This window comes from Saccoglossus kowalevskii, chromosome 4 (assembly GCF_978046115.1).
Source record: "Saccoglossus kowalevskii chromosome 4, keSacKowa6.1, whole genome shotgun sequence".
NCBI lineage: Eukaryota > Metazoa > Hemichordata > Enteropneusta > Harrimaniidae > Saccoglossus > Saccoglossus kowalevskii.
Window position 1 is genome coordinate 21952700 of NC_140644.1, and position 22481 is coordinate 21975180.

General features: G+C 36.3%; 2 protein-coding genes and 1 long non-coding RNA gene across 3 annotated transcripts in view; 1 reads left to right on the forward strand and 2 right to left on the reverse strand.

Annotated features, from left to right (window-relative positions):
* Positions 1 to 312: 312 nt before the first annotated feature.
* On the forward strand, positions 313 to 5224 carry LOC146747193 (uncharacterized). Its single transcript, XR_014929102.1, has 2 exons — positions 313 to 441; positions 4768 to 5224. It is a non-coding gene; the product is annotated as an uncharacterized LOC146747193 (long non-coding RNA).
* Positions 2014 to 10922, reverse strand: LOC100368075 (uncharacterized). Its single transcript, XM_085497960.1, has 9 exons — positions 10762 to 10922; positions 9794 to 10079; positions 7651 to 7864; positions 4725 to 4908; positions 4407 to 4566; positions 3686 to 3902; positions 3229 to 3400; positions 2932 to 3038; positions 2014 to 2784 (listed from the first exon to the last, which is right to left on the reverse strand). The coding sequence occupies exons 3-9, from the start codon at positions 7688 to 7690 to the stop codon at positions 2474 to 2476; spliced, it is 1191 nt and encodes a 396-aa protein (XP_085354086.1). The 5' UTR covers positions 7691 to 7864; positions 9794 to 10079; positions 10762 to 10922; the 3' UTR covers positions 2014 to 2473.
* Positions 10923 to 11263: 341 nt separating this feature from the next.
* LOC100367416 (uncharacterized) overlaps positions 11264 to 22481 on the reverse strand; it is a 29232-nt gene continuing 18014 nt past the window's right edge. Inside the window, exons 3-9 of the mRNA XM_085497959.1 lie at positions 14437 to 14583; positions 13886 to 14069; positions 13602 to 13761; positions 12880 to 13096; positions 12418 to 12589; positions 12121 to 12227; positions 11264 to 11985 (exon numbers count right to left, since the gene is read on the reverse strand). Coding sequence (XP_085354085.1) covers positions 11711 to 11985; positions 12121 to 12227; positions 12418 to 12589; positions 12880 to 13096; positions 13602 to 13761; positions 13886 to 14069; positions 14437 to 14583 — 1262 coding nt within the window. The 3' untranslated portion in view covers positions 11264 to 11710. The remainder of the gene's footprint in view (positions 11986 to 12120; positions 12228 to 12417; positions 12590 to 12879; positions 13097 to 13601; positions 13762 to 13885; positions 14070 to 14436; positions 14584 to 22481) is intronic.

The window sequence follows — 22481 nt, forward strand, 5'->3', positions numbered from 1 at the left end:
GACAAATATTTTAGCCTTATTTTGGTGTAGACAGCTCTCATTTAATAATTTTACACCATTACAAGTTGTTAAATTGAGAGAATAAATGTGTGGATAAATATTTGATACATATTTAGGTGTAAGAACTCGTGTTTGACCAACTAACACCATTGCAAGTTGTTAAAATAATGAAATAAATATACTGGTATCATTGGATATTTGATTTAATTGTGAAACTTTCTAACAGAATGTTAACAGCTGGCTTCGAACCCTCAATCAACAATTCCGCAGACACAGTATAAATTCCACAACACCACAGAAGATATTCGTCTGTTGCCTGAATTGTTTTCGTAATATAGAGAACGCCATCGACACTTTAACAAAACTTACCTTGACTTGGGTCTTGTTTATCTCTTGTGACTGGAAACTGTTGAACAAATTGCTCGTCGTCCAGTTTAAGACGTAAGTTATTTTATTATTTATTCATTCAGTTTTGTACGGTGGAGTTTTGTGAGGTTTATTATTTTTTCGCGACGTTCTTTGCTTACTTGTTTACGGTTTGAGAGATTTCAGTTTATTTGATTTACGTTTTTACGGTAGCTCTGAGCGGGACTCGAACCCACTGTCTTTTCAAGCTAATTTTGTTTTATTTCGATGGCACGCTTGTGTACCACGCCACGACGTTGGTGGTTAAGTGGTGTTCATTTTTCTAACTACTCCAGTGTTCCGATGAGTTGAACGGAAAAGCCAAAACGATTGCTCGTTTCTGATTGCTTCGGTTCTGGTGAGTGTGTATCTCGTGTGATTCGAACCCATGTCGTTTGTAATGGGCGGTTTTTTATTTCCCATGTTGGCTACGCCGTAATATGCAACCACTTCCCCGTTTTATTGTGATTTTGAGAGTGTTTAATGATGTCTTCCTCGCCCGTCACGCCATGACCCAGTTTCAACCACACGGCCATTTTGCTACAAGTGCGTCACCCTCTGCGTCACCCGACTGACTATATGATCGTTCTGTTCAACTGTTAAGCTAGGATTTATTACCGTTATTATCATTATATTGTCACATGATTTATTTTACCTTATGTGTAATGTCTTAAGTATCTTTATTGTAATTTGTATATACCAATTCGTATATACCGAGGAAACGACCCCGATTGAAGGTCATGTATTTTGTGACGTCACCAATTCGTGTGTAGGTAGGGCTTCTAGATCCGTGCCTGTTTTCGCTTTCTTTTAATCAAATATTCACTGGACGATTATGGTACACCCATAATACACCCTTTACCTCGGGTTTAGTGTTTTTATTGTCAGGTTTAGTGTTTTCGACAGGTTTAGTGTTTTTCGACAGGTTTAGTGTTTTCCGGGGTTTCCACTCAACGTGAATGAAGCAGTCTCCCACTGAGAGACCAGTCGTGCAAACAGTTTCAACAGCGTTGATCGAGTCCAGACAAATTATGACACTTCCGGTTGCACGAGAAGCAGCAATAATACAAGCAGGTTTGAGTACAGAAGAAACACTTTTAACATAGGTTTCTATTGAAATCCCATCAATCGACTCACATTTGAGGCCGTGTTTGCGTGTCAACCCTACAAAATGGTTCACACATGTACCCGCCGTGGAGGCCGCCATCTTGGAAAGGCCCCACGACGAGCGAACTGAAACTGAAAAACAAAATCAAACTAAACGCGGTAGACTTATACGGTAAAATCAAATTAATAAGCGTACGTAAGTAATAAGTATTTAAAAAAAATATAGTACAAAAATAGTAGTAACTTACTAACTATTTGAGGCAAAAACCGTGTTTTTTGAGGAGCACTCGCAAAGCGTGGCAGACATGCGCAGATGGATAGATAGATCATAGATAGATAGATAGATATGCTTACGGCTGGCATGAAATAAATTACCCGCTAAATAAATTAACTATGAATAGTAATAATGTAAACAATGAAATACTACACTTATATTTCTTATGATATATTTACATTTAATAATACACATATTATCGAGAACGTGATAACAAGATCACGTAATAATATAATTTTCATATAATTTTTCATAAATATACATATTTTACATTTCAAATTAAAAGATATACATACAATTGGACAGTAGTCAGTAATTCGCTGAATACTGTCGATGAAAGAACACCTACTTTTTAAGCCTATATTTCCCATAAAAGTAAATACTCATATGAATAATGTATTTTGAAATAAAGATATAGTTGACAAACATACTGCAAGAAACATTTATCATCAGATATCATTCAAAAAAACAGAATCAATATAATAACTGGGAGTAAGCTGAAAGTGATTCAGGCAAAAAAATACATTTAAACACATGCGTGAATACAACGTAAAGTATCATTTGTAATGCATTCATAGATTAAATATGTATCATATCCAAATATTTCATTGCTTTTATGATTCATTTTCTTTGTAAATATAATTCGGGTGTTTTGACAACAATGATGTCATCACTTAAAGTTATAACTCAACCTCTTGAATATAATTGCTGTGATTCCCATGGTTTTTTAGAAACTGATTTCAGATAAGTCTCAACGTTCTTGTCAACCATTTCTAGAAGCAAGTCAACCTCTTTCAGGTGTGTTCGAAAACAGAGGACACACATACGAAGATAGTAAACACCGCGTAGTCGCGTGGAAGCAAGCGCCACTCTGCCGTCCCGCATCAGACTGTCCAGTAATTGTTTATTGAATTTCTCGGTGTCGTTCGGAGCTTTGGCATAACGGAATACAACTACTGATAATTCGGGATATGGTCCTAACTGGAAGTCGCCTCGTTCTGTAAATAGATAAATAGAACTACTTAGTTTGTGTTTGAAGAACAACCCGCCCTAAAAAATAACCGTTAACTACAGACAGTCAGCTTTTACTTTACTTTGAAAGTAACACTCTCTACAAATACACTCAGGACATATAATGTCATTACCTGCTAGTTGTTCATAAAAGTAACGTGCTAACAATATTTTTTCCGTTAATGCATCTCTGAATGGTGCGAGTCCAAATAGCTTCAATGGCATCCACACCCGTACTCCTCTAAAATGATGGAAAATATTGTTTATCATTTGAAAACAATACGTGAACTCAATTAAGAGAGCGCATACCGCAAAAAATTGTCGTGATGGTAGGCGCACTTGCCGTATGCGTTGACTCAACGTCGTTTGTTAGAAAATGTATGTTATATGCATATATTATATTCATTATGACATTGAAATGCTTATATTACCTGAAATGGCGACTGAGTTCGAATGATAGATGACATGGCGATGGTTCATCCTCACGTTCATCTTTAAAGGAATCTTGGGCGTAGGGGGCTGGACGATTCAAAGCGTTGCTGTATTTCAACTTGCTACCCTGCCTTACTATTACGCAACCACATCCATACGGAATGAATAAACCTATATGTAAAATTGAATCATGCGCATTACAAAAAAAAAAAAACTACATGAGGACAATTTATTTCCGCTTAAAGTCTGAGACGATGTTGTTGCGTGGATACCATCCCAAACCACGCAATGCAGAAGAATCTTAAATTACATCATAATGGCGAACGGTTATTATCATTATCAATATCCCTATCAGCATGAAACTCAAAATAGCAATGGAGCATCTACATGTCAACATAATTTTCCATAGTATTCGCCCACCATGCCGATAAATAAAAATTTAAAGAATAGACGTACTTTTATGCGGATCAACTGCCATTGAATCGCATCTTTCAATACCTCGGAAACTTGGTTTAGCCTCGTTGGACATAATAAAAAATCCACCGTAACAAGCATCCACATGCATCCATAAGCTGTGCTGTCTTGCTATGGACGCAATTTCATTCAATGGATCGATGGAGCCAAGATCCGTGGTACCAGCAGTGGCATACACCAGAAAAGGTATAAGGTCATTCTGAAACAAAAAATAGGAAATACTGTCATATGGTTTTATTTCCCTTATTGCCATTTCAGTTGCGAACAACAAAATGAACGTGAAAGTGACCACTGTTACACATATCTTTTACTTGGTGGACCCAAAGTATAAACAACGTGTTGAGGATAAAAAGTAATGTGCGTTTCAGTTTTATTAACAATTTCTGTGATGTGCGATGACGTGATCATAGTGCACGTCTAGAAGCTCCACGTGATAATACGTCATACCTCCCATTTATTAGAATAAGACAACATACTACAACTAAACTAGGTAGTTGTGTGATTTTTTTAGAATATTAGTGCGTTATCCTGTTATTACTAATAATTAACATTAAAACAGGTAACACGTTGGCGGCAGAACTTGAATATGTAACTATCGGCAGAGGGCGTCGTAACGACGTTATTATTGTAAGAATTAACGAAGATTGATAAAGTATATAATCACCCACAACTGTGTTTTCCCTTGCGGCGTTAGTAGACTTACGTTTTTATCTTTTTCTATTATTATTTTGAGTTCTTCTGCATTCATTTTGTATGTACTTTTATCGGTTGGTACAGTGCGACGTACTGCTTCTCGCATTCCGATTGTGTTTAAGGCTTTCTCCACACAATAGTGAGATATCTGAGTCATGTAAACCACGCACCTGTCAATTATTAACCGAGAATATGATAACGTAATTGAAGGCAAAATACAACAATCGTCACGGTAACACCAGCAAGCGGGGAATCATACGTAACTAAAAACATAACAAGAACAAAGTAAATTCCACCAACATACACAGAGGACGTTTTGGTTACATACCTGCTGAAATCGACGGCTTTCACGTTTTTACTGTCTCTTGCAGTTGCTAAGGCAAGAATAGTTGACGCGGAACCACCGGAAGTGAGGTTACCCGCGAAGCCTTCTGGGAAGCCAAATGTTCGTCCAATCCAGTTGATGACCATATTCTCTAGACGCACACTGCCGGGATTGGCGTGAAAGACCGCTGTTAATGAATAAACGAATCATTTTTAAATTGGGTTCTCCGTCAAAATTAGAAATTATGCAAACTTGAATAATGTCAATGCAAATAATCGATGAGAAATTGAACAACACTTAGTTGTCTTCTCTGTTTTAACTAAACAATGGTATATAAAGTTATACTTATTTCTAATAATTATGATATGATTGATAATTCAGAATATGTTAACATTTCATACTATACTAGGATAAACTATTGATGAATAATGTACCTGATATTTTTATTGTTACACTGATAAGTATGTTGGGTAATGTATAAACATGTTTATGTCTACATGACAGATAGTTCTACTGTTTAATTACTATTATATTCAAATACGATTACATAACTGCATGTGGGATTGAATAGCCGAATGAATTAGTTATCACTAAAACTCAAATATCAATTACAAAAATCTTTCTTTCGTTAGCACACAGGGAGCCCAGGAACTATGATCAACTGTACGCACTCCCTATGAGCGGGGGGGGGGGGGGGGGGGGGTATCGGCTGGTATCTAGTGTAAGAAATAGACTAGGGATGAAGGTTCCAGCCAGCTCACATTTTTTAAACTCGAAAAAATAGACGAAAAGAATAATGTTTTGTTTTTTTTAAATTAAAGCAAAAACTGCAAATAACAGCAGTGTGCCAAATCAGTATATATCTTTCGGACATATGCAGCATTTGTGATTTGTGAGACTTGTTTTGTCACATTGTTGCTGTTACGTGAAATGGGCAAATTATTAATATTCTAGATTTGATTTGGATTTAGAGGGGCCACACCCTTGAATAAACTTATCACAGGGTCACACCACTGTACCATGACGCTTTAGAGGTCTGGGGGAGCGCACTGTTGTTATAAATGTAGGTAACAAATGTCCAGTGCAGTGAGTCGGGTCAGGTCCTCAGCGATTAATAATACCTAGTCCTACCGGTCACTGGTAGCATAGTGGTTGTCGCATCAGACTCATGATTTGTAAACCCAAGTTCAAATCCTACTTAGGCTAAACATCGACCCCTACCCTGGGTGAGTGAGTGTGCCAAGACTCAATGGAAAGGCCAATTCCACTGGCCAAGATTTATTCACTAACGAATGCGACTTTGGGGGAACCTTGATTAAGGTCCGCAGGTGCTTGTGTTCGAGCGAGCCTGGTTGACGCCAGGATAGCGCATTAAATTACCATTTGACAGAGAGATGGCCACACAGCCCTGCCATTTAGTCCCAAACTTGAATGTCTTCTGTAGCAAAAATGCACTATGTGTCAGCACTTGCGATTTGCAGATAAAAGAAGTCAGGAGAGACAACAGTGACATTCAATGTACGGGACTGCCGCCTGGCACAAAAAAATAATAATAATAATACCTAGTCCTAATTATGAGTAACAAATGGCTTATTGGTTGTTAGTGCAGTGAGTCAGGTTAGGTTCTAAGAGAATAATTATACCTTATTATTTGTTTCATAGTTAAGGCAGTGATTCATAATATCCAGTTTTAGTTATACATGTATAGGAAAGAAATGTGTTAACTACATATTTGATTTTGCAAAAAGTTGTGAGATAGATAATTGAACTGTAGAGGGCATTGGGGGGGGGGGGGGGCTCACATGTTTTTTATAGAGCCCAATGTTAAAATAAGCTTTTTACATATCCTGTTTTCAAGCAACGTGCAAGTTATTTTTAAAAAAAATTATGGTTATATTGTTCAGTTCAATTTTCAATCCCACAATTCTTTGCGAAATCCAATATGGAGTTAACACATTTCTTCTCTATAGAAAGCCATTGTCCCATTGATCATCATTTCAGTGAGTCAGGCCAAGGTAGTTAGATACAAATAGATTGAATGGTAAACTTTTGATTTTCAAAGGATTTTTTTAGTAATATTATTTATTCATTATGGTACACGTATAAATGATAGTATACACTTGCGTAAATGACAAAGGTGTGTCAATAGTCAATAAAACAGCCTAGGCAATAGTATAGTCAATTAGAAAAGACATACAATTTTATTATTAATCTCATTATACACTTGTTATTAATCTCACTAATAACAACCATTCATGGTTATTTCAATCTTTGTATTACATTTTAATTTGTTTAATAAGTTTTACAATACAAAATAACATCTCTATTATTGATGCAATGTGGATATAAATGTAGCTCCAGAATGTGAGTAACCACTTGGAATTCGTACTGATTTTGGGACGCCATCAATTCACAGAAATGCTTTCCTAATTTCATTTCTAAATACTTGCTTTGATAGATAAATGTTTAAAATATATTATACAAATTGTCAATCTCACCATGTTATAGAGAAAAAAAATATGATAAAATAAGAAAGTGACTGATATGTTTTATACAAGAATACCATTCAGGTTATGGATATAAATTACTAACATCAAGACCTCATTAATTACTGTATATCTTGCGTATTAAAACATTTTAATTTCAAGAAAATAAATAGCTGCTAAAATATGGATTTTCCAGAATGGATGCTACAACTTGACAATACCAGCGAATTCTGGAAAGTCGTGATATACGGAATATTTTACAGAAATGCATCTCAAATGGAAGAAACACAAAACGGAAAATAGCATTCAAGCTGGACATGTATTATACATGTCTATAAATTACTGTTTTGGGAAATCGATGCACTAACACATTCGAAATTAGAAATGATGAACATAACATGATGATGTGATAGAATCAAATGGACGACTCGTCATATACTTACCTATCAGCTTCGCCGAACAGTTTTGATGCACTAATACCATTTCAATCGGCGGCGGATATGCTATGCAATTGATTTTTATAAGTACGACAGTTGAATTGAGCTACGTGATATGGCTGATAGTACAGCTGATTGTAATACCCCTTAAGTTAGCGTCCCCGTGTTTGCGTCAAAAAAAATGACAATTCGGTCGGAAAAGATGCGCAAGCAAAGAAAACTGAAATTAAACATAACAAATTACTTCAAATTATACATAAACTGTCCAGAATTATTCAGAATTATGAGATTTATTGATTTGTGAAGAAACATAATAATAAAAAGCAAGAGAACGTTGGTTTTAATTTTCGCGATACCAATATAGTGGCAAATACCAAAATAGTGGCTTAACAGGCGTGTTTCGTGCGATTGTATGTTAACTGGTTTTGAAATCTCGAAACTTTGTTCCAATTTAAAGCGGGGAAGTCGTCAAATACGCATGCATCAGGTGGCCATTGTTTATAAACAAGCGTCTATCCATGAGCCTTTGCGTTCTTAGCGCGTGATGTTATCGTCGCTTGGAACTCAATTCCCGCGCGTGCGCAGGTGACGACCCTCCCGCTTTAACTAGACATTTCAGAAAACGAACGATGATTTACTGCCACTTTTTTTTAAGTGGTAGACCTAGTCATGTATCCTGAAATGTAATTCATCAAACGTGTTGAGAATTTCCAACGAGCTGCGTTGGTCAACTTTGTAGCTTAGACTCACATCATACTATTGGACAGTATTTGATATATTGTCAAATAATAAAAGGTTTTACAAAACGTAAGATAGTAATGTTCATATTTGCAGCTTTATATATATATATATATATATATATTGGCCATCCTTCAATCCTGTGATATATATATATATATATATATATATATATATATATCACTGACAGCTCTTACAATCCATATATTAAACCCAACAACCACCCACTATACGTACATAGAGAGAGCAACCACCCACCCTCCATCACAAAGAATATACCGGCAGGAATCAACAAACGATTGTCATATCTTTCATCAGACGAAAAACACTTTGATCTAGCCGCGCCACCTTACCAGACAGCTCTAAATCAAAGTGGATATGATTATCACCTCAAATTCGAACCCCCCACGGAAAGAAGAAGAACAAACAGACCTCGTAACAACATCCTCTGGTTTAACCCTCCCTTCAGTAAAAATGTCACTAACAGCGTCGGGAGAAGATTCCTCACCCTGGTTGATAAGTGTTTCCAACAGGGAAACAAACTCAGGAAAATTTTCAGCCGTAACACCATCAAATTGAGCTACAGTTGTACGAATAACGTGAAGCAAATAATCTGTAATCAAAACAAACAACAGCTTACAGCGGCCAACACCAATACACCCAGTACCGAGATCAACAGATTATGTAACTGCCGTAAGAAATCTGAATGCCCCTTAGACGGAAATTGTTTACATTCGGCCCTGGTTTACCAAGCTAATATCAGACGGCAAGACAACAACAAGTGTGAAACATATGTGGGACTAACAGGAAATGATTTTAAAACCCGGTACAGAAACCACACAGCATCGCTACGCAACCAATCATTGAGAAACGCAACAGAGCTCAGTAAATATGCTTGGTCATTAAAAGACAATAACATCGATTACGACATCAAATGGAGAGTGTTATCGCGTGCTGCACCATACAATACTTCAAGCAAACGTTGCAACTTATGTATTAGAGAGAAATATATTATAATTTTCCAACCACATTACTGTAGTTTAAATAAAAGAAATGAGCTTTTTTCTTCCTGTAGACACAGAGCCAAATCGTTGCTATGCAACAACTAGTTTTAATATCGTAAACACACTCCATTGTTATGCAAATCTGTAGCGCTTATAACGTAGTCTGTTTCGGTGGTTTATTTAATAAAGTCTTAACTCCTGATGAGTGAGGTACTCCATGTACCTTACGAAACAGTACTGTAGAGTGAACTTTACTCATATATATATATATATCACAGGATTGAAGGATGGCCAATATATATATATATATATATATATATATATATATATATATATATATATATATATTTCCAGTGAATAGTTGGTGTGTATGTAAGCGTGGGAACGATAGCATGTGAAACACTTACCCATGGGAGTGGGATTGTCATTGATCGGACTCTCCAATATACCCTTTCCTTCTTTGTTATTTGTATGATATGCCTGTGAATGGTCATCTTTCAATCCTGTGATAAAATGTTCAGTATGATCCACTACCTGGTGCACCCATTTCTGTCTCTGTTCAAATCCAGGGTCCAGGTCTCTGCAAGACGTTTCGAGACTTCGAATTTTAGATAGCATAGTATTTGTGTAATTGTTATGGTTCTCATTCACGAACTAAAACGCGCCTTTTGTCAACTTGAAGATGCACTTCCTCTGAAACAACATATAAACTTCGAATTAGCTGCTTGTCATTATTGGGGAAAAGGCACAAGAACAGGTCACATGACAATTTGATATTTCAACGCGGAGTGTTGTTTGCTTGTAGTAAATTTCCGTTGTAACGGTACATGTGTTTATAACAATAAAATAAAGGAGTAGTAGAGTTCGAATTAGAAGCAAATGACGAATTATTGACAGGTAATATTCATTTTACGCTGACTGTTGTCGATCTGTGGATAAAATGCTGAGTTAAAAAATAATAGATAAAGTTATTTGACATGAATGAATACTGATAGAAGTACCGTGCTTAAAGAGACAGTTGTCGGTTACTTGGCGACATTCTTCCTAATCAGATGGAATTGAAGCATGGCGTGTGGAGTGTGTGGGAACGCACAGTTATTAAGACGGACACCCATTCCCACCACTGGCTTTACAGATACTGCAGTAATCAACGTGTTCGGTCAAATGAACAGCTGTAGGTTATATTACTGATATAAGTTTTAGTTCACTTGGAATAATTTGCCGTACAAGAATTGTATCAAACTGAAAAAAAGTTTAATTTTATAATATAACAATTCAAATACTATATGCCGGTTGTATGGCACTGTACATGTAGTATCGCGAATGACTAAAGTTCAAAAAGGTTAGTGATTAATAGGCAAACATTCACTCTTACCCGGGAATCGCGACGCCTGTACCAACCGCAGGTAGATAACACGTCGATAAATTAAACCGCAAATAAACATGGGCTTTATATACCACACGCGTCTCTAACCCAACATGACCCCCTAGCCTGTTTGCATATATCATTAATTGATATTGTGTACGGTGGTATTCGCCGTGAAATAATGAGGGTACTACTGGCTATTAATATTTTATGCGTACAAGTTCAATCAGAAATGCTACGAGAGACCTTTTACACACTATAACAACAGAAGGACGTGACCGGTCACTAATTACTTAATGAGAAACATTAGTATGTATCTGTTATGAATGACGACATCATCTATTGATGTCGAACGCGATGATTTCTGGCAGAATTATCCTCCATTGAGTTCGTGTTCCATTTCACACGTCAGAGATTTACAGAGATACAGAGCAGACTTTAAGGGTGACGGTAAAGGAAAGATTTAGAGCCACCGTGACCAATCAACAATAACAAGATGACAAACAAACGGTTAAAAAAACTATTGAATTATTATGGTTATTATTATAGTAATAAAATGCCATTGGCTATAGAAAATATTCGTGAAATTATCGCAAATGAAATCGGGAATGGAATTAAGTCTTTATTAGGGAAAGTGATGCATACTGCTGGTATGAAATAGATTAACAGTATCGATATCATTTATCATCATCAGATATCATTCAAAAAACAGAATCAATATAATAACTGGGAGTAAGCTGAAAGTGATTCAGGCAAAAAAATACATTTAAACACATGCGTGAATACAACGTAAAGTATCATTTGTAATGCATTCATAGATTAAATATGTATCATATCCAAATATTTCATCGCTTTTATGATTCATTTTCTTTGTAAATATAATTCGGGTGTTTTGACAACAATGATGTCATCATCTAAATTTATAACTCAACTATGATAATTGTTGTGATTCCCAGGGTTATTTAGAAACTGATTTCAGATAAGTCTCAACGTTCTTGTCAACCATTTCCAAAAGCAAGTCAACCTCTTTCAAGTGTGTACGGAAGCAGAGGATACACACACGAAGATAGTAAACACCGCGTAGGCGTGTGGAAGCCAGCGCCACTCTGCCATCCCTCATCAGACTGTCCAGTAATTGTTCATTGAATTTCTCGGTGTCGTTTGGAGCTTTGGCATAACGGAATACTACTACTGATAATTCTGGATATGGTCCTAACTGGAAGTCATCTCGTTCTGTAAATTAAATAAATAAATCGAACTGCTTAGTTCCACCCTAAAAAATGTCCGTTAACTACAGACACTCAGCTTTTACTTTACTTTGAAAGTAACACTCTCTACAAATACACTCAGGACATATAATGTCATTACCTGCTAGTTGTTCATAAAAGTAACGTGCTAACAATATTTTTTCCGTCAATGCATCTCTGAATGGTGCGAGTCCAAATAGTTTCAATGGCATCCACACCCGTACTCCTCTAAAATGATGGAAAATATTGTTTATCATTTGAAAACAATACGTGAACTCAATTAAGAGAGCGCATACCGCAAAAAATTGTCGTGATGGTAGGCGCACTTGCCGTATGCGTTGACTCAACGTCGTTTGTTACAAAATGTATGTTATATGCATATATTATATTCATTATGACATTGAAATGCTTATATTACCTGAAATGGCGACTGAGTTCGAATGATAGATGACATGGCGATGGTTCATCCTCACGTTCATCTTTAAAGGAATCTTGGGCGTAGGGGGCTGGACGATTCAAAGCGTTGCTGTATTTCAACTTGCTACCCTGCCTTACTATTACGCAACCACATCCATACGGAATGAATAAACCTATATGTAAAATTGAGTCATGCGCATTACAAAAAAAAACTACATGAGGACAATTTATTTCCGCTTAAAGTCTGAGACGATGTTGTTGCGTGGATACCATCCCAAACCACGCAATGCAGATGAATCTTCCGGTCGATAAATTACATCATAATGGCGAACGGTTATTATCATTATCAATATCCCTATCAGCATGAAACTCAAAATAGCATCGGAGCATCTACATGTCAACATAATTTTCCATAGTATTCGCCCACCATGCCGATAAATAAAAATTTAAAGAATAGACGTACTTTTATGCGGATCAACTGCCATTGAATCGCATCTTTCAATACCTCGGAAACTTGGTTTAGCCTCGTTGGACATAATAAAAAATCCACCGTAACAAGCATCGACATGCATCCATAAGCTGTGCTGTCTTGCTATGGACGCAATTTCATTCAATGGATCGATGGAGCCCAGATCCGTGGTACCAGCAGTGGCATACACCAGAAAAGGTATAAGGCCATTCTGAAACAAAAAATAGGAAATACTGTCATATGGTTATATTTCCCTTACTGCCATTTCAGTTGCGAACAAAAAAAATGAACGTGAAAGTGACCACTGTTACACATATAGTTTACTTGGTGGACCCAAAGTATAAACAACGTGTTGAGGATAAAAAGTAATGTGCGTTTCAGTTTTATCAACAATTTCTGTGATGTGCGATGACGTGATCAAAGTGCACGTCTAGAAGCTCCACATGATAATACGTCATACCTCTCATTTATTAGAATAAGACAAAATACTACAACTAAACTAGGTAGTTGTGTGATTTTTTTAGAATATTAGTGCGTTATCCTGTTATTACTAATAATTAACATTAAAATAGGTAACACGTAGGCGGCAGAACTTGAATAAGTAACTATCGGCAGAGGGCGTTGTAACGACGTTATTATTGTCAGAATTAACGAAGATTGATGAAGTATATAATCACCCACAACTGTGTTTTCCCTTGCGGCGTGGGTAGACTTACGTTTTTATCTTTTTCTACCATTATTTTGAGTTCTTCTGCATTCATTTTGTATGTACTTGTATCGGTTGGTACAGTGCGACGTACTGCTTCTCGCATTCCGATTGTATTTAAGGCTTTCTCCACACAGTAGTGAGCTATCTGAGTCATGTAAACCACGCACCTGTCAATTATAAACAGAGAATATGATAACGTAATTAAACAGCAGCAAGCAGGGAACCATTCACAACTGAATAAAAGCGAAGTAAATTCCACCCACGTACACAGAGGGCGTGATGGATACATACCTGCTGAAATCGACGGCTTTCACGTTTTTGCTGTCTCTTGCAGTCGCCAAGGCAAGAATAGTTGACGCGGAACCACCGGAAGTGAGGTTACCCGCGAAGCCTTCTGGGAAGCCAAATGTTCGTCCAATCCAGTTGATGACCATATTCTCTAGACACACACTGCCGGGACTGGCGTGAAAGACCGCTGTTAATGAATAAACGAATCATTTTTAAATTGGGTTCTCCGTCCAAATTAGAGATTGTGCAAACCTGAATAATGTCAATGCAAATAATCGATGAGAAATTGAACAACATTTAGTTGTCTTCTCCGTTTTAACTAAAGAATGTTATATCACAGTCCCTTTATCACTTATAAAGTTATATTTATTTCTAATAATTATGATATGATTGATAATGCAGAATATGTTAACATTTCATACAATACTAGGATAAACTATTGATGAATAATGTACCTGATATTTTTATTGTTACACTGATAAGTATGTTGGGTAAGGTATAAACATGTTTATGTCTACACGACAGATAGTTCTGTTAAATTACTATCTACTTACCAGAGTACGGGCTAACGACAGCGGCAAGGTAGTCGCCCAGCGCCGAGGGAAACACGCCGCCACCATTAACGTATGCCATATGTCCACCATGTGAATTTACCAGACCACATCGTTCAATGTTCTCTTCAAATAGTTGTAGTAGATCCTCTGTAACCAAGGACATTAGGAATTTGAAATCTGACACTGCGATATACTATTATATGGGCGTGTTTCGTGCGAGTGTATGTCCACTGGTTTTGAAATAGCGAAACTTAGTTCCAATTTAAAGGGAGGGAGTCGTCACTTGGCCATTCGGCGTGTCATTGTTTACAAACAAGCGTCTACCTATGAGCCATTGCGTTCTTAGCGTGTGTTGTTATCATCGCTTGGGACTCAATTCCCGCGCGTGCGCAGGTGACGACTGTTACCGGTAAGCCACTATTTTGGTATTTGCTATTATTTTGGTGCCGTGTCAATAATGAGCAGCCTAGGGGGTGCCAGTAAAGCCCATTTAATACTACTAATGAGCAAGCGGACAATAACTACTTTCGACAATAAAGACCGCCATTAGTAACCAAAATTACTTGCAGCTTAGGTGGATTGTAAAATAACAACGCTTGGCATGAGGATAACATAAATTGAACGTGTGTTCAAAATTAAAAGTTTCTTGAAGATTGGATTTGATGACAAAAAATGACACAAATTATACTTCACTATATGAATAGTACCAAAATAGTAGCACATATAATTTAGTTGTCGGGAACTGCTATACTTCACTATAGGGATGGTACCAAAATAGTGGCACATATAATTTTGTTGTCAGGAGCTGTTATACTTCACTATAAGCATGGTACCAACATAGTAGCATGTATTATTCTGTTGTCGAGATCTGTTATTATTCGATATGGGATTGGTACAAAAATAGTAGCATGTATTTTTCTGTTGTGGGGATCTGTTATTCGATATAAGATTGGTACCAAAATAGTAGCATGTATTATCCGGTTGTCGGGATCTGTTATTATTCGATATAAGATTGGTACCAAAATAGTAGCATGTAGTATTCTGTTGTCGAGATCTATTATTATTCGATATGGGATTGGTACAAAAATAGTAGCATGTATTATCCTGTTGTCGAGATCTGTTATTATTCGATATAGGATTGGTACAAAAATAGTAGCATGTATTATTTTGTTGTCGAGATCTGTTATTATTCGATATAGGATGGGTACAAAAATAGTAGCATGTATTATTTTGTTGTCAGGATCTGTTATTAATCAATATACGAAAGGTGCCAACATAGGAAAGTGCATTATTTTTTGTCACATGCCCCCCCCCCCAACAATTCACAATTCTCTTTGTTAATGTACTGACTGATCATTGCCTTATCATATTCCCGGAGAGTAATTTGAAATGTTGCACAGTGAAGCCATACCTACCTTGCCAAAACCAATGTATTGTATGTATGTTCAATGGGCAGAGTACAAATTATACCCTGGTGGTGGGTGAACTGCGGGAGTTCAAGCCCAAGTGACCCTCAAGTAAATCCCAAAATAGGGAATGGGGTGCAGATAAATAATTATCTATTTAAAATTACAGGCACATATATGAACATATAAACTGAAGCACAAGATTGAAATGTGCAACACGGCATTGCGCGCTGTGTTGGCCACACTGTTTCTAACCCCTGCCAGGTGATGGGCTTCAGCTTTATTTCCCACTCTATATCTCCTCCACTAGCTGGCTAGTTTGTGGGATTTGTCCTCTCATGTTATGTGATATATGCTAATACAGTTGTGTTGTCACAATGGATGAGAACTGTTTTATTCTGTAATCTTCTAGAAAGCAATCTTGTGCCCTTTCAACATATTAGGTACGTTTATGTGGGGCTGAGCTTTCCAAGGGGACCACTTCTAATTCTATTTTCAAGGCGTCCATGACCAGTGTTATAGTCCGAGTTGATGGAGAAATCTGTTATCTCCGTCTTAAGTTGGTCAAGTCCATCCACTTGAGGGCAGTAAAGCTTTGTGGGGGGACATGATATTTGTTTCTCATGTGGCGACCCACACAACTGGGGTGTGTTTACCTGGACAGGCATACCCGGGGTCAGTTGATACATAGCTGGGTAGGGAGGTGCGCCTGAGGGCAAACTATATACCCATATTTATACCAAAGTACCGTTTCTCTCATCACTGTTTATTCCAAATAAAACAGTTACCGCATTTGCTCTATTAGAAGAGCATCTCCAATAAAAGTACATGAAAGCCAACAGTTGCATTGTATATTGATTTATTAAAGTATGTATTTTGACCATAGAAAAACTTCTGTCACTTACATAAGAGCATATTATTAACACGATGTTCAGGTTATTTAGTTTTTTTTTTTAATTTTTATATAATATTAAAACAGTACAAATACAAAATAACATAACACGGTCACCATAAAAATTAGGATGAAAAAACAAAACAAAACAATAATTTAGAGTAACTCCATTGAATCAAACAGTGGGTCCCATATACTTTTGAGTCCATGTTGAGAATTGTCACCCTTCCCTCGTCCGCACTGCACACAATACCTGGCTAGCCACCTGAAAGGGACTGGCAAGGGGAGGGGGTTAACAGAAATTTGTTAAAACCGTTTTAATCTCAGGGGTGTCCGTATGTGTATCTTTGTTGGTTTCTATGGTAACCAGACAGCACAGCCGCTTCACAAAGGTGATATCCACAGACATGTAGTAAAACAAATATGATCATAAGTCAATCTCACAAACAGCTTAATTACATCAATGGTTATCTGCATGCACTAGTATTACATGACATAAAAAATAACACTAACAAGTATGTTGCTATACAACCTCAATGTACACACTCACTGTAACTGGCTTAACAATATAAAAACTAGCTTAAACCCTCACTAACAGTAATTTGCACTACCAACCACACTAACAGGTTGTCATCTCCCTAGGCAAAATACAACGTCAACTCTTACTAACTAACTAACTAACTAACTAAAAGTATGTATGCTCTGACCACTGTTATCTCGCTATACAAACTACAACAGCTGTCAATCGCACAAGTCAAACGGTCAACTACTGTACAGCTCAGAATACAATCATGAAAACAAGTATTAATATTAAGATGAAAAACAACATAAACATTGCATCACAATACTTGTGGAAACAAACTATAAACTCCAAGTGTGGTATTCTAACAACAAATTCGTAGACTGGTTAAAGCACGCATTCCATGAAAGAAATACACTGCTATCAAAAACTGGGAAATGCCTATCACTATATACATGAAAAACTATACTCTGTACAGTAAAAGTACATAGAAAAACATCCACAACGCAAATACATCAAAAGGGACAAAGTATAAATTTACACAAACAAAACCAACGACCGTGTATATAATGAGATATGTCACAACAAACAATCTTGCCATTCAATAATCGCCATGCGTTCACTCGTCTATCATGGGTTACTATGACAACGCTTCTCGAAAAGCCGCCAAATAGGTCGCCACAAAGTATCCAACTTTACAGGTCACAAATCTCCCTAACACAAATAAAATGACAAGTCAACAGTCAAGTAAAAACGAAATGCCCTTACTAAAATTTAGTCGGCTGCAAATCAAAACAAGTAATGGCAGATGTCAATTCATACTCACACAAACTCTATCACACATGTGTAAGCCTAAATACTGATAGTTCAAGTCATGAAGTAAGGGAAAACAACTTTAAGAGTCAATAAAATGTTTTGTACTTTAAGAGTCAATTCCCCAACTCAAGAACTGCGATAAATGCCACGCTTACCCGACCTTCAATGAACTGGTGCAACTCGACGTATCCGCGAATGTCGATAGCCTTGACGTTGCAATCGATGCACACAATTCAAGGTAGACAATATCACACGTCCCGACGACAATTCCACTTCAATGTTGATACACTTTCTGACGACAATTCTTCACCAACACTGTCAACATCAGCACACAGCATTCTCACACACAGCGCTTGTGACACCTCTCATTAATAAAATACAGACGCAACTATATCTGTATAAATCACTTTTGTCACTAAAACCTTAGGTGTGACAGAATCTTTCTGTATGGCCTTGGAATATTCAATATTTAAGGTTAAAATCAAAGTATTTGTCCATGCCTGTATACTTGGCTGCACCTGTTTCCATTTACACCGTATAATATACAATTTCGTAAAAAGTACCAGAAAGTTTAACTGGGAGAGGTGATTTCTGTTTGAATTTAAAGATATGCCCAATATTACATCTTTCTGAGAAAATTTTATGTAAATATTGCCGTTTACCTCTAAATAATTTTCTACCTGTGTCCAAAGCTCAAGCACATGGGGGCATTCAAAAAATAAATGATGACATCTTTCTACAAACAAACCACAAAAAGAACATCGTTCATCCTCTACCAAATTTCTTAAATGCAAGTATCTGAAATTGAACATTTCTCAATGATACATCGTCCGTAGTTTTATATGGCAGAATGAAAATATCTTGAAATCCTTCAGTTTGCAAAGAAAAGAACTCGCTCCACTTTTTTTACAGCAGTAAGTGGTTTTGTTTTTAGTCTTAATTGACGAATGTAGTAACTATAAATAGTTTTAGATATTTTCTTATTGCTACTGGGAATATAAAAGACATCCGTCTTGCATGTTGTCTGTTTATTTTATTTTTATTTTCCAATTTTGAGGGATTGTAGTAATTAAAGATTGATATTGAAGAAACTTTGGAGTAATCCATTTTTGGCTAAATACATTCAATGAAATAATATTTTTACTTTCATCCAATAAATCCCCAATTACATCAATTCCTTTGTGATGCCAATTCTTATACATTACAGTGTTATTTCCTACCAATAGGATTATCACTCAATACTGTATGTCTAATATTTGTTCTTCCCCCATACGCTTGAGCAAGTGATGTTTAAATTTTAGTTGTTAGTTGTTTCCATGTATAAAAGTCATCACTGAGTAGTTTATAAATCCAGGATGATTTCATAGATTTCATAAATGATAATAAATGGGTCAATTTCAAGCCACCATCCTTGTATTCTAGGCACATTCTATTTCTATTAATTTTATTATAATTAGAGTTCCAAATAAAATTCTAAATAATTTTTTCCAGGTCTTTGATGATATTAGCCGGCATGTTTGGAAGAACTCCCAACAAATGAACCAGTTTTGAAATTGCTAATGTTTTTCACCACTGTAACTTTTTCTAGGAGTGTCAAGTGTCTCTTTTCCCATGACTTAAACAACTTTTTAATATCATTGATAGCGGGAATATAATTAAGGTCACACAGTAGATTTAGATTCACATCAAATGTGACCCCCAGTACTTGAAAAGGATTGTCATAATTAGGGCGAAGTCCTGAACAAATATAAAACTTATCTAAGGTATTGAGCACTTCCCTCAGGGACCATTCAATTCCATCTAAAAATAAAAAGGCATCATCTGCATACTGCCCAAGCAAATATTAATTTTTTAACAGGGTAATCTCTTTTACTTTTTCGTTATTTCTAAGGTAGATTACTAAAGTTTCAATGGCAAGAATAAATAGGTACATGTATTGTGACAATGGGTCACCTTGTCTGACTTCCCTGTGAACTTGAACAAAATCAGTCAAATTTCCATTATTAATTACACAGCTGGTAACAGGGGGGAGTTGCATGACACGATTGGTTGAAATACTCGTCTCATTTGCATAAATTAATATGCATGAGCAATGAAAAACTCGTCTTTTCAGTAAAATTGTGCCAAAATGCTTTCCGATAGCATACATGTTAGTTCTAAATTGATTGATTCTATCGTTACGAGCTGAAAAAATAATCGGAAAAATGATGTAAAGGTAATTTTTGAGACACATTTTCTATCAGACTCCAGCTAACTATTGAAAGTAAACACAGGTTTTCTCTTTACCATGATCATAGCAAGTTATGAAATTCATGGAGAATGCAGAGGCACGTTTATATTTCACTCTAGTACTATTGCTCAAAATTGCTCAAAATGTTTTCGGTGACTTTTATCAGTGACAAGTTACCTAATTAGTATGCATTTAAATGAACCACAGTGTGTGTGCATGCGCAGTTTGAAATGGAACAGATTTGAACGCAATAAAATCACGCGTAGAACTCGGGCTCCAGCAAGAAATTGTGGCGTCAAACTGGTTGTTGGTTGAATTGTTTTGAAATAGACATAATTTTGGAGCCTTATTTGTCTATGAAATGTTTCTAAGTTTTGTTGAGGATTATTCTGAAAAGGAATGGCTGAAAAATTATTTTATCTGTTCGTAAACGGGACGTTGTTGCTTGACGATGGGCTACGGACGACTGACGTCGAAACGTTCCATTCAGATCAGATGGCGCCCTCTCGTGCCAATCACCCCCCCCCCCCCCTGGCTGGTAACATAGTGGATACCAATTTACGGAAAGTTGGCCCGAAATTAAAACTGATCATTGCTTTTTGAATGAAATCCCATTCTAGACTATCAAAAGCCTTTTCGAAGTCTAAGAGAAGTAACATGCCGGGTATGTTTTGTTGGTTTGCAAGAAACAGCACATCATAAATTAGTCTGGTATTATCACTGATGCTTCTGCCTTTCATAAATCCCTTTTGGTTCTCATTAATAATTGATGGTAATATTAATTTCATTCTATTTGCCAAACACGCTGAGCCAATCTTATAATCAGTGTTCAGTAAAGTTATCCGATGCCAGTTTTTCAAAAAGAATCTGTTCGTGTTTGGTTTAGGCAGACAAGTTATAATGGCCCGTTTCTGTGTTGTACTTAATTCTCCCTTTTCATAAGATTCATTTAGACTCATTAAAAGGTAAGGTGAAATATCTCTCCAAAAGAATTTGTAAAATTCACCGGGGAAACCGTCTGAACCAGGTGTTTTTCCATTGACCATATTGTTAAAGCATTGGCACATTCTTGTATTGTAAGCTTTCCCTCAAACAAATGTCTTTCCTCCGTTGATAAGTTTGGTATATTTGTTTTTAGAAATGAAAAAAAAATCGATCAGAAATATCCCCGACCGTTTGTTTGGCAGATTTATATAAGTTTTTGTAAAATTGTTTCATTTCTTTAAAAATATTTCCTTGATCTAAAATTTCTGAACCATCTGAAATATCTCTCCAAAAGAATTTGTAAAATTCACCGGGGAAACCGTCTGAATCAGGTGTTTTTCCATTGACCATATTTTTAAAGCATTGGCACATTCTTGTATTGTAAGCTTTCCCTCAAACAAATGTCTTTCTTCCGTTGATAAGTTTGGTATATTTGTTTTTAGAAATGAAAAAAAAATCGATCAGAAATATCCCCGACCGTTTGTTTGGCAGATTTATATAAGTTTTTGTAAAATTGTTTCATTTCTTTCAAAATATTTCCTTGATCTAAAATTTCTGAACCATCTTCTTTAACCAGTTTTCCAATCGTTTTATTTACATACTGTCTTTTTTCCAGTGCACAAAAATATTTAGACGGTTTCTCCCCATAAAGAGAGTCATTTACCTTTGACCTTATCATAGCGCCCTTCAACACTTGAGAGCGCATTTGTTCCAGTTCGGACTGTTTATTTTCCAGTTCTATCAGTTGTTCCTTTTGAATGTTTTTATTAATTTGTTGTAATTTATGGTGAATTTCCTGTTCCAATAAATATTGTTTTTTATTATTTTCTCGTTACCTATGACTGGAATACATTATAGTTTTGCCTCTAATATTTATTATATAACCTCGAAAAATAACTGGCTGGAAATAGGAAACTTCTCCGTATCTGGAACTTTCATCAATTGGACTGTTATCCACCTTATAATCATTTTCCGTTTCCTCTATTGTTTTTTTTTTTTTGACAATATTAATGTATTCTTTATCCCTAAGAAGGTCTACATTAAATTTCCGGAAAACCCTTTCCTCGTTTTTCCCCATTCTGGTTAATAGTAACCGAAATTAAACTATGATCAGTCTTGTAGCCTGGTTTTATATCTGCATTTGTACTATTAGATGCAATGTCGGATGTGGTAAGAAAATTATCTAGTCTACTTTGT

Bases quoted from the DNA above. Each gene is read 5' to 3' on its own strand.
- LOC100368075 (XM_085497960.1), bottom strand. From the start codon at position 7,690: ATGGTATTAGTGCATCAAAACTGTTCGGCGAAGCTGATAG. The intron at 3,401-3,685 runs GTACGTCTATTC...TTTTACATATAG, and splicing joins GGCAGTTGATCCGCATAAAA to GTTTATTCATTCCGTATGGA. The intron at 2,785-2,931 runs GTAATGACATTA...ATCTATTTACAG, and splicing joins CTTTTATGAACAACTAGCAG to AACGAGGCGACTTCCAGTTA.